General features: G+C 43.7%; 1 protein-coding gene across 2 annotated transcripts in view; it reads left to right on the top strand.

The window, feature by feature from the left end:
* HKDC1 (hexokinase domain containing 1) overlaps positions 1-8,294 on the top strand; it is a 47,534-nt gene extending 39,240 nt beyond the window's left edge. For both annotated transcript variants that reach the window (XM_055425577.2, XM_055425578.2), the window contains exons 16-18: positions 904-1,059; positions 1,699-1,932; positions 7,367-8,294. In XM_055425577.2, coding sequence (XP_055281552.2) covers positions 904-1,059; positions 1,699-1,932; positions 7,367-7,514 — 538 coding nt within the window. In that variant the 3' untranslated portion in view covers positions 7,515-8,294. The remainder of the gene's footprint in view (positions 1-903; positions 1,060-1,698; positions 1,933-7,366) is intronic.
* Positions 8,295-12,867: the final 4,573 nt, after the last annotated feature.

Here is a 12,867-nt window from a genome sequence, read left to right on the forward strand (position 1 = left end):
TAAGCCCTGCTGAACCAGGGCCCAGAATCACAAGGGACCTGAATTCCAAGTTAGGGCATCCAAGTTTTATGTCTGACTCCATTGGAGGTTCTCATTTCTGGAGTGAAGAGTGTTAGGGGGCAACATGCTTGGGATTTACTTTGTTGTCCCCATTGTTTGGCTAAGTGTTGGTTCCTTAGACTGATGAAATCCTGAGCAGTTAAGAGAACGCATGTCCAGCTTGTAAGCCTCAGGCACGCTCGGATTTTCATTTGACCCTGCAGGCAGTGGGAGTCCAGCTCCACCTCACTGTTATTAATACTGTCACACATACCTGGGCGGAGTGTCTGCTCAGTGCCTGTTGATTGTAGAGCTTCTTTTCCTCTTGCACCTTCCATCATGGAGCTCACAGCCTGGTAGGAAGAGGGAAGGGAGTTCACATTTTGGACCACACTTGCTGTGTGTACACAGTTCAAATGTGTTATCTCATGGAGCAGAAGCTCTAGTGGAGAAGATTTCTTCAAATACAAAGCCAAGGTAAACTAGCTTTGGGGTCAGAAAAGGGACTTATTTTAGCTTAGTGTCTACTGGGCACCAGGTGCTTGGCTCCCAACAGTCTTGTGGGGTCGGTGCTTTGCTCCCTGTTTCATAGATGATGGCTTACTCAAGTCATGCAGCTGATGTGTGGCAGAGCTGGAACTTGACTTCTGCTCAACATGTCTCCAAAGCCTGGCCTTCCCACATCATACTGTCTCCTGCATGCACTTCTCTGGGCCTGCTGCCCACTCCACCCCACTGTGACCCAGGCAGCTACTGGATACCAGTGGCAATCCTTCCATGCTCTGACATGTGATCCTCTTGGGAACCACTCACCAGCACTGATTTTTCTGCTCTCACCCACCTTGTCTCTCTTTCTCTCAACAGATACGAGAAAATGACCAGTGGGATGTACCTGGGGGAAATTGTGCGGCAGATCCTGATCGACTTGACCAAGCAGGGTCTCCTCTTCCGCGGCCAGATTTCAGAACGTCTCCGGACCAGGGGCATCTTTGAAACCAAGTTCTTGTCTCAGATTGAAAGGTGACTTGTGATCAATTTCACCTACTTGACGTAAAAGGCCCTATTATGAGACATGCTGCTGTCTCACCAGGCTCCAGCAGATTTGAAATTTAAAAATAGAGAGTAAGGGCCTGGCTGGGCAGAGGGTTGCCTCCTGGGGCTGCTCCCTCTCTCCAGCTACATCAGTGCCACAGCACCCAGCTGAGGAGCCAGAAGCCTGTCTGGGCCCCTAGATTCCTAAATGGTTACAGAAAAGTTAGGTTAGGTTAAAAAATGATCCTCTTTTGGGACTTCCCTGGTGGTCTGGTGGCTAAGCCTCTGTGCTCCCAGTGCAAGGAGCCTGGGTTCCATCCCTGGTCAGAAAAATAGATCCCACATGCTGCAACTAAAACCCAGTGCAGCCAAATAAATAATTTTTAAAAATGATCCACTTTTGATTCTGAAATGATGATGTGCTCGTACTCTAAAGATGATGGGACTTCCTGGGGGTGACAGACCTTCTTGAATCTCAGCTTCTAAGGCATCCTGCTCCAACCTTGGCTTTGCTGGGACCATTTCTTCTCCTGCTCAGGCACCTAGGGATGGGGGACTGTGAGTCCTGGAGAGCAGGTTCCAGGGCCCCAGCAATAGGTCTTGACATCCTTCTCTGCTTGTTGGCAGTGACCGGCTGGCCCTCCTCCAGGTCAGGAGGATCCTGCAGCAGCTCGGCCTGGACAGCACATGTGAGGATAGCATTGTGGTGAAGGAGGTGTGCGGTGTTGTGTCCCGGCGGGCGGCCCAGCTTTATGGTGCTGGCCTGGCTGCCATCGTGGAGAAGAGGAGAGAAGACCAGGGACTTGAGCACATGAGGATCACCGTGGGTGTGGACGGCACCCTGTACAAGCTACACCCGCAGTGAGTGCTCCAGAGACTCAGGGATGGGGGCTGAGGCTCAATGTGGACCCCTTTGGGGCTGACAGACAAAGTGGCTCTGCTTCCTAGTGCTGTGATGTGGGAGTGTTCATCACCCTCCCTAAACCCCAGGCTCCTCATCTGTATCAGGTAGGCAGAAATAATCTCTACATCATGGGTCTGCATGAGGATTGGGTGAGTTCATACATGTAAAGGGCTTTACACAGTCCTCGGGTGGCGCTAGTGGAACCCACCTGCCAATGCAGGAGACATAAGAGACATGGGTTCGATTTGTGGGTCAGAAAGATCCCTGGAGGAGGGCACGGCAACCCACTCCAGTATTCTTGCCTGGAGAATCCCATGGATGGAGGAGCCTGGCGGGCTACTGTCCATAGATTCACAAAGAGTCAGATATGACTGAAGCAACTTAGCACACACACAGTAGATACAAGTGGTTATCATAAACACAGTCCAACCTGACCTCACAGGGAGCAATGAGAACTGAGTATTTTGCACATCACAGAGAGTGTGTCAAGTATGAGCTCAGAATCAGCAGGCAGAAGGATGAAGAGTGATTTGAATCCTGGCTCCACTGCTTAGTAGCTGGGAGGCCCAAGGCCAGTTTCTTACCCTCTTTGACCCTAGTTCTTTATCTGGAAAAAGGATGATAAAAATCGTACCTACCTCATAGGTTGTCAGGAGAATTCAGTTAAACCGTATCTGTAGACTATGTGACATATTACAAAGATGGAAATGATGACAGCTTTTATTTTTATTTAATGTTTTACATTTTATCTTGGTAGATGAAGAAAGATTAGCCAGCTTGTAAAAATTTCTAATCATGCTGAAATATATAGATAAATATATTATTACTGTAGTCCTTGATGCTTAGCCCTTCCTATGATGCTTACTAATTATCCAGGATAACTGACTGATATCTTTTCTTGATTCTCCCCTTGAGGTCACACATTCCTGTAAGCCTCTTCCTTTGAACCAAGACCTGACCAAAGGACAAAAACCATATGTTCGTTTCAATAGGTGCAGACAAAACTTTTGATAAAATCTAGCACAACAGACTGATTCCAAATAGGAAAAGAAGTACGTCGAGGCTGTATATTGTCACCCTGCTTATTTAATTTATATGCAGAGTACATCATGAGAAACGCTGGGCTGGAAGAAGCACAAGCTGGAATCAAGATTGCCGGGAGAAATATTAATAACCTCAGATACGCAGATGACACCACACTTATGGCAGAAAGCGAAGAATAACTAAAGAGCCTCTTGATGAAAGTGAAAGGGAAGAGTGAAAAAGTTGGCTTAAAGTTCAACATTCAGAAAACTAAGATCATGGCGTCTGGTCCCATCCCTTCATGGCAAATAGATGGGGAAACAGTGGAAACAGTGAGAGACTTTATTTTTTTGGTCTCCAAAATCACTGAAGATGGTGACTGCAGCCATGAAATTAAAAGACACTTACTCCTTGGAAGAAAAGTTATGACCAACCTAGACAACATATTAAAAAGGAGAGACATTACTTTCCCAACAAAGGGCTGTCTGTCAAAACTATTGTTTTTCCAGTGGTCATGTATGGATGTGAGAGTTGGACTGTGAAGAAAGCTGAGCACCAAAGAATTGATGCTGTTGAACTGTGGTGTTGGAGAAGACTCTTGTGAGTCCCTTGGACTGCAAGGAGAGCCAACCAGTCCATCCTAAAGGAAACCAGTCCTGAATATTCATTGCAAGGACTGATGCTGAAGCTGAAACTCCAATACTTTGGCCATCTGATGTGAAGAACTGACTGATTTGCAAAAACCCTGATGCTGGGAAAGATTGAAGGCAGAAAGAGAAGGGGATGACAGAGGATGAGATGGTTGGATGGCATCACTGACTCATTGGACATGTTTGAGTAAACTCCGGGAGTTGGTGATGGACAGGGAGGCCTGGCGTCCTGCAGTCCATGGGGTCGCAAGGAGTCGGACACAACTGAGCGACTGAACTGAACTGAGCACCTTATATGATAAGAGCACTCAACAAACTTAGAATAAAGGAACTCCTTCAACCTGATAAAAGCATCTGTGAAAAACACACAGCTAATGCCATACTTACTGGGGAAGCATTGGATGGATGATTTCACCTTAAAATTAGGAACAAGACAATGATGTCCACTCTACCACTGTTCTTCAACATTGTACTGTTTCTAACACTGCCTACAGATGATTGTGTGGTTTTTGTCTCTCAGTCAAGTCTTTATTTAAGGGAGAGGCTTATAGGATCCAGGTCAAAAAATTATGTGACCTCAAAGGGAGAATCAAGTGTAAGCCTAGACAGGCAATTAGGCAAGAAAAAGAACTAAAAGGCATTCATATTGGAAAAGCAAAACTATATAACTATCTTTGTTTGCAGATGATATGATTTTGTATGTAGAAATCCTAAGGAATCCACAAAAAACCATTGGAACTAAGAAACAAATTCAGTCAAGTTTCTGGATGTAAAATCAGTATACAAAAATCAACTGCATTTCTATGCATTAACAATGAATAATCTGAAAGTGAAATTAAGAAAACAATTCCATTTAAATAGCATCAAAAAGAATAAAATACTTAATAATAAATTAACAAAAGAGGTATAAGACTTGTACACTGAAAACTGCAAAACATTGTTGAAATTAAGAAAGACCTAAATAAATGGAAAGATATCCTATGCTAGCGGAGAAGGCAATGGCAACCCACTCCAGTACTCTTGCCTGGAGAATCCCATGGACGGAGGAGCCTGGTAGGCTGCAGTCCATGGGGTCACAAAGAGTCGGACATGACTGAGCGACTTCACTTTCACTTTTCACTTTCATGCATTGGAGAAGGAAATGGCAACCCACTCCTGTATTCTTACCTGGAGAATCCCAGGGATGGCAGAGCCTGTTGGGCTGCTGTCTATGGGGTCGCACAGAGTCGGACACGACTGATGAAACTTAGCAGCAGCAGCGGATTGAAAGCCTTAATGTTGTTAAGGGAACAACTTACCATCTTTTTTTCTAACTGAAGTATAGTTGACATGCAATACTATATTAGTTTTAGGTATACAACATAGTTGTTTGATATTTATATACATTGCAAATGGATCACCACCATAAGTCTGGTAACCATCTGTCACTGTATAGTTATTGCAATATTATTGACTATATTTTCTATGCTGTACATTATATCCCCCTAACTTACTTATTTTATAACTGAAAGTGTGTACCTCTTAATACCCTTTACCTGTTTTGCCTGATCCTCTAGTTCCCTCCCTTCTGACGACCACCAGTAGTTTGTTCTCTGTAACACTGTTTCTGTTTTGTTTTGTTTGTTCATTTGTTTTGTTTTGTTGCTTCACAAATAAGTGGAATCATGCTGTATGTCTTTCTTTGCTTGACTTACTTCACTTAGCATAATTCCCTCTAGATCCATTCAGCTTTTTGCAAATGGCAAGAGTTCATCCTTTTTATGACTACTATACCATTGTGATCACTGACCTAGAGCCAGACATCTTGGAATGTGAAGTCAAGTGGGCCTTAGAGAGCATCACTACTAACAAAGCTAGTGGAGGTGATGGAATTCCAGTTGAGCTATTTCAAGTCTTGAAAGATGATGCTGTGAAAGTGCTGCACTCAATATGCCAGCAGATTTGGAAAACTCAGCAGTGGCCACAGGACTGGAAGAGGTCAGTCTTCATTCCAATCCCAAAGAAAGGCAATGCCAAAGAATGCTCAAACTACCGGACAATTGCACTCATCTCACACGCTAGTAAAGTCATGCTCAAAATTCTCCAAGCCAGGCTTCAGCAGTACGTAAACCGTGAACTCCCAGATGTTCAAGCAGGTTTTAGAAAAGGCAGAGGCACCAGAGATCAAATTGCCAACATCCACTGGATCATGGAGAAAGCAAGAGAGTTTCAGAAAAACATCTATTTCTGCTTCATTGACTATGCCAAAGCCTTTGACTGTGTCGATCACAATAAACTGTGGTACATTCTGAAAGAGATGGGAATCCCAGACCACCTCACCTGCCTCTTGAGAAACCTGTATGCAGGTCAGGAAGCAACAGTTAGAACTGGACATGGAACAACAGACTGGTTCCAAATAGGAAAAGGTGTACGTCAAGGTTGTATATTGTCACCTTGCTTATTTAACTTATATGCAGAGTACATCATGAGGAACGCTGGGCTGGAAGAAGCACAAGCTGGAATCAAGATTGCTGGGAGAAATATCAATAACCTCAGATATGCAGATGACACTACCCTTATGGCAGAAAGTGAAGAGGAACTCAAAAGCCTCTTGATGAAAGTGAAAGAGGAGAGTGAAAAGGTTGGCTTGAAGCTCAACATTCAGAAAACAAAGATCATGGCATCTGGTCCCATCACTTCATGGGAAATAGATGGAAAAACAGTGGAAACAGTGTCAGACTTTATTTTTTTGGGCTCCAAAATCACTGCAGATGCTGATTGCAGCCATGAAATTAAAAGACGCTTACTCCTTGGAAGGAAAGTTATGACCAACCTTGATAGTATATTAAAAAGCAGAGACATTACTTTGCCAACCAAGGTCCGTCTAGTCAAGGCTATGGTTTTTCCCGTGGTCATGTATGGATGTGAGAGTTGGACTGTGAAGAAGGCTGATCGCCGAAGAATCGATGCTTTTGAACTGTGGTGTTGGAGAAGACTCTTGAGAGTCCCTTGTACTGCAAGGAGATCCAACCAGTCCATTCTAAAGGAGATCAACCCTGGATGTTCATTGGAGGGACTGATGCTAAAGCTGAAACTGCAATACTTTGGCCACCTCATGCGACGAGTTGACTCACTGGAAAAGACTGTGATGCTGGGAAAGGTTGGGGGCGGGAGGAGAAGGGGACGACGGAGAATGAGATGGCTGGATGGCATCACCGACTCTGTGGACATGAGTTTGAGTGTACTCCGGGGGTTGGTGATGGACAGGGAGGCCTGGCGTGCTGTGATTCATGGGGTCGCGGAGAGTCGGACACGACTGAGCGACTGAACTGAACTGATACCATTGTGTATATATGTGTGTGTGTATGTATCATATCTCTTTATCCATTCATCTATTTATGGGCACTTGGGTTGCTTCCATATTTTGGCTATTGTAAATAATGCTGCAGTGACCATAGGCATACATGTATCTTTTCTATTTAGTGTTTTGTTTTCTTTGGATGAATACCCAGAAGTGGAATTAGTGGATCATGTGCTGGTTCTACTTTTAAATTTTTGAAGACCCTCCATACTGTTTCTATAATGGCTCTGCAAGTTTACATTCTCACCATCAACTGATGAATGGAAAACAAAATGTGGTACATCTATACAATGGAACATTACTCATAAAAAGGCATGAACTACTGATACATGCTACAACTAAGTTTCAATGATGTTTTCCCTTTCTCTTTTTCTGTAGCTTTTCTCGGATACTGCGGGAAACTGTGAAAGAACTAGCTCCTCACTGTGATGTGATGTTCATGCTGTCAGAAGATGGGAGCGGAAAGGGAGCAGCTCTGATCACTGCTGTGGCCAAGAGGTTACAGCAGGCACAAAGGGAGCACTAGGCCCTGGGTTTGGGCCTGGTGTTCTTCGGCTACTGACCGGCCTTTCCTCTGGCAGACGAGTTAATCAGAGACCAACATGCAAGCTTCTGGCTGGCTTCACCTTCTGGATGGCCAAACGAGAACCCCAGGTTCTTGGGTACTCTTAGAATTTTGTTACTGGCTTTCAACAGCATTAAATGACTCTCTATTTGCCATCTTTGTACCAAAGATGGGCCACCTTGTAAAACCAAAGCATTGATCCCGAGAGATTCCATTTCAGCAAATTTCTCAATTGAGACCCGAGCTGTTAATTTTCTGTGGCTTAGGGTCCTGTTGCTGCTGGACTTGGAAGCAAATACACAATCTGCCCAGGTGGCCTGGCTGGCTGAATTCCTTATGGGGATGCTTCAGTCATGGCTTGTAGCAGATTGGGCCATCTACTGGGAATGCACATTTCAGAGGGAGAGGGGCTCATGTAATTATCTGGAGATCTAATCTAACTTATCATGTTGACTTCAAGCATGAAATGAGAACAAAAACTGGAGTATTCAGCCCCAGGATGAAGAAATCATCCCAGGATGATTGCCAGGGATCTCCATAGGAAACTTCATGCTTAAAGTGAATTATATCAGTGCCCTGTAGGATTTGTTTCTCAATACATGCGAGTGACAGGGAGGGTGCTGTTCGGGGCACCTGTTAATCATTATACAGGTGGTTTGTGCCACTGCTGATGATAGCTTTTTAAAGGACTATCAGGTATATGAAATCCAGTAAATAAAAAAATGTTTGATTTCCCAAGAATCTTTGAATGAAGTTTTAATATTTCATCTGGAAATGAAATGATTTCATCACTTGGGAACTCCATGCTCTGTTGGTGGAAGAAGAGAGACATGGAGTTGTGGTTTAAACTCTCTAGTTTAAACTTCTTACCAACAAGGAGGAAATATATGGACTATTCTCTATAATATCTTTAACAAATTATCTGAATTTGATTTGAATGAATACTTCCTGTGACCAGGGCATTTACCACATGATCCTACAGCTCTTGCTTTTGAACAGCAGGAGCTGACCAGAAGAACTTTCATCTTCCAAACTGACCCCTGCCTCTCTGGAACTTGGGCCCTCCTACATGCTCCATCTGTCTCTAGTCTACCCTCCAGAACTAAGGGGAATTGGCCTGTCCTTGACCTTTTTCCCACTGGATGTCCTCTCTCTTTCTCTATTAATTTAATTCCCTGCTCCCATTCTCTAAACCACCTGTAACCTTCTGCCTTGTCACAGAGTTATCTGTACACATTTCTTGTCAGGGCTGGTAGATTGTAAATGCTTTGTTAGATACATTTTTGTTCTGACCCAGTGAACCCACCACTGTGCCATTCCTATTAAATATTTCCTAGATAGAGGCATGATTGAAATAAAGTCTTCCAAGAAATTTTTCTTAGAAAAAGTGTAGGCCATTATCATGGGTAACAAACTGAATAGAACGATATTTGATATTCCAGATCATCCAGGTTGATTTATTTCATGTGCTTAATGGTGCTAATTGTCTCCGTTTGCTAAAGCAGGACATTCAAACAGATAGAATGGAGGAGGCTGGAGGGAGGGTAAGAGAGAGTCCAGTTGAGGCTGGGGACAGATGAGGGAGTTCCTGAGGAAATATTATTTCACACATTTATGAAATAGGTATGGAGATACTGTTGTGGACAGGTTCTAGATTTACCAAAATGAACTTTTTTTTGCATTGGCATTATACCTCTCCTAAAGGATATTGTGTGGGTTTGTTAAAATTATCTTTTTGTATTTTGAGGTTATGCTTCCTTAGGGAAATGTTTCACCTTAACAGATTTTGCTTAGTTAGCCCCAGGCCTTGTTGTCCTTATTATCCTTTTCCCAGTTCTGCTATTCCTAAGATACCCCCAGCTCCAAGTCCCTTTCTCTCCTGATTCTTCTGGGGTCTCTCCCTTTGCCATCCTGCCTGGATGGATGACCTGGCCCAGAGATTCAAGGATTTGTACCACCACATTCTCCCACCACCTGGTCTTTCAGCACACGTTTGGCAGGTTCGAAGTCACCTGGTCTGCTTGTCTCTCGGGTTGGTTTCTTGAGAGAAAGAGAAGCCCCAAGGTATCTAGGCAACATTCTGACTAACTGATAGCATCATAGAATCCTTGAACCAAAACGGAACTGCAGAGAGGGCAGATACCCTTTTTGCCGTCTTCATACAGGCCAGCCCCAGAAACACCCAGGGCAATGGAGGGCTAACTTCTCACAGTTTCCTCGGCAGGACCAGCAAGCACACAACAAGGTAAACTGTCCTCAGCACATCCCACAGGCTTGTCCACTTAGGAAAGACATCGCTGTCTACGTTTTCTGCCTCTGTGGTGACTCTCCCAGTAACCTTTTGTCCAGAAACAACTGATGAATATAAGTGTAAGAACTAGAGTTTCCCCATGACTATGACCCAGAACAAATGGGATCTTTCCCACTTCCTCTCTTGTTTTCTCTCCTTTCCGTAAGCTGGAACGAGTGCTCCATGAGAGTGAGGACTTGGGTTTCAGTTTCCCTGTTGTCCCCAGAGCCTGCCACAGTGGCTGGCATTGAGCACCACCGGACAGCTATCTAAATGAGCAAATGAATGACTGCTCAAACAAGCATGTGAGTGAATTTTTGCTCTCTTTGAACCACTCCATTCTTCTACCCCACCCAATGGGACCCGAGCCTTAAACAAAATAGATACTCTATAAACGATAGCTCAACAAACGCTGAGCCCTGTTCTAGGCACTGAGGAACCAGCAAAATATAAGGTACCATTCCTGCTTCGTGAGGACTCACAGGCTACCAGGGAAGGAAAAGTATGTAAATATATATGATACAATATGGTAAACAGGAGCAAGGTGAACACGCAATTCACGACCATGTGCTGCATCCTTTAGATAAGGAACTCAGTCTGTGTGTGCGCATGCATGTGTGTGAACGTGACCATAAACCCCTTTGACAATCATGAGAAATCTATGGATCCTTTCTCAGAATGTTTATAAATGCATTAAATACCTAGGATACAGAGGAAGTCAGGGGAGTGAATTACAGTTATTAGAATATTACAGTGGCAGTGTATTAATAGACATGCTTATGGTTAATGCATTCTATGACAAAACTAATAACAATCGTAGTCTTCCTGATGAGTGTAAACAGTATTTTGAGACATTTGCAACAATAGCTCATATATGAAAATTTCCATGGTTTTCACTGGAAAGAAAGTTACAGATGCAGCTGTTGCCCATATTCGTAATGGAAGGAAAGGCTAATTTTAATTAGAAATGATTAAAATAAAATTGAAACCCTTTCCCAAAGAAGTTTATGAACTCCTTGCTTTGAGAGTCATTGCACCCTCCACCCCCCATTCCTCAACATGGGGTCCAGGTTAACAATCTCTGATCAAAATAGAACGAGTGCTTACTTAGGGATAGCATATTAGATGGCAAAGAGGCAGTACGGTTTGGATTCAGAAGAACTCAGTTCAATTCAGTCACTCAGTTGTGTCCGACTCTTTACGACCCCATGAATCACAGCACGCCAGGCCTCCCTGTCCATCACCAACTCCCGGAGTTCACTCAAACTCGTGTCCATCGAGTTGGTGATGCCATCCAGCCATCTCATTCTCTGTTGTCCCCTTTTTCTCCTGCCCCCAATCCCTCCCACCATCAGAGTCTTTTCCAGTGAGTCAACTTGTTGCATGAGGTGGAGTATTGGAGTTTCAGCTTCAGCATCAGTCCTTCCAATGAACACCCAGGATGGTCTCCTTTAGAATGGACTGGTTGGATCTCCTTGCAGTACAAGGGACTCTCAAGAGTCTTCTCCAACACCACAGTTCAAAACCATCAATTCTTTGGCGATCAGCTTTCTTCACAGTCCAACTCTCACATCCATACATGACCACAGGAAAAACCATAGCCTTGACTAGATGGACCTTTGTCTCTGCTTTTTAATATGCTATCTAGGTTGGTCATAACTTTCCTTCCAAGGAGCAAGCGTCTTTTAATTTCATGGCTACAACCAGCATCCGCAGTGATTTTGCAGCCCAAAAAAATAAAGTCTGACACTGTTTCCACTGTTTCTCCATCTATTTCCCATGAAGTGATGGGACCAGATGCCATGATCTTTGTTTTCTGAATGTTGAGTTTCAAGCCAACATTCTCACTCTCCCTTTTCACTTTCAAGAGGCTTTTGAGTTCCTCTTCACTTTCTGCCATAAGGGTGGTGTCATCTGCATATCTGAGGTTATTGATATTTCTCCCAGCAATCTTGATTCCAGCTTGTGCTTCTTCCAGCCCAGCGTTCCTCATGATGTTCTCTGCATATAAGTTAAACAAGCAGGGTGACAATATACAACTTTGACATACTCCTTTTCCTATTTGGAACCAGTCTGTTGTTCCATGTCCAGTTCTAACTGTTGCTTCCTGACCTGCATACAGGTTTCTCAAGAGGCAGGTCAGGTGGTCTGGTATTCCCATCTCTTGAAGAATTTTCCACAGCTTATTGTGATCCACACAGTCCAAGGCTTTGGCATAGTCAATAAAGCAGAAATACATGTTTTTCTGGAACTCTCTTACTTTTTCCATGATCCAGTGGATGTTGGCAATTTTATCTCTGGTTCCTCTGCCTTTTCTAAAACCAGCTTGAACATCTGGAAGTTCACGGTTCACGTATTGCTGAAGCCTGGCTTGGAGAATTTTGAGCATGACTTACTAGCATGTGAGATGAGTGCAATTGTGCAGTAGTTTGAGCATTCTTTGGCATTGCCTTTCTTTGGGATTGGAATGAACACTGACCTTTTCCACTCCTGTGGCCACTGCTGAGTTTTCCAAATTTGCTGGCATATTGAGTGCAGCACTTTCCCAGCATCATCTTTCAGGATCTGAAATAGCTCCACTGGAATTCCATCACCTCCACTAGCTTTGTTCATAGTGATGCTTTCTAAGACCCACTTGACTTCACATTCTAGGATGTCTGGCTCTAGGTGAGTGATCACACCATTGTGATTATCTTGGTTGTGAAGATCTTTTTTGTATGGTTCTTCTGTGTATTCTTGCTATCTCTTCTTAATATCTTCTGCTTCTGTTAGGTCCATACCATTTCTGTCCGTTATCAAGCCCATCTCTGCATGAAATGTTCCCTTGGTATCTCTCATTCTCTTGAAGAGATCTATAGTCTTTCCCATTCTGTTGTTTTCCTCTATTTCTTTGCATTGATCGCTGAGGCAGGCTTTCTTATCTCTCCTTGCTATTCTTTGGAACTCTGCATTCACATGCTTATATCTTTCCTTTTCTCCCTTGCTTTTCGCTTCTCTTCTTTTCACAGCTATTTGTAAGGTCTC

Source organism: Moschus berezovskii, chromosome 12 (assembly GCF_049115385.1).
Source record: "Moschus berezovskii isolate FMDL1 chromosome 12, NW_MosBer_1.0, whole genome shotgun sequence".
Classification (NCBI taxonomy): domain Eukaryota; kingdom Metazoa; phylum Chordata; class Mammalia; order Artiodactyla; family Moschidae; genus Moschus; species Moschus berezovskii.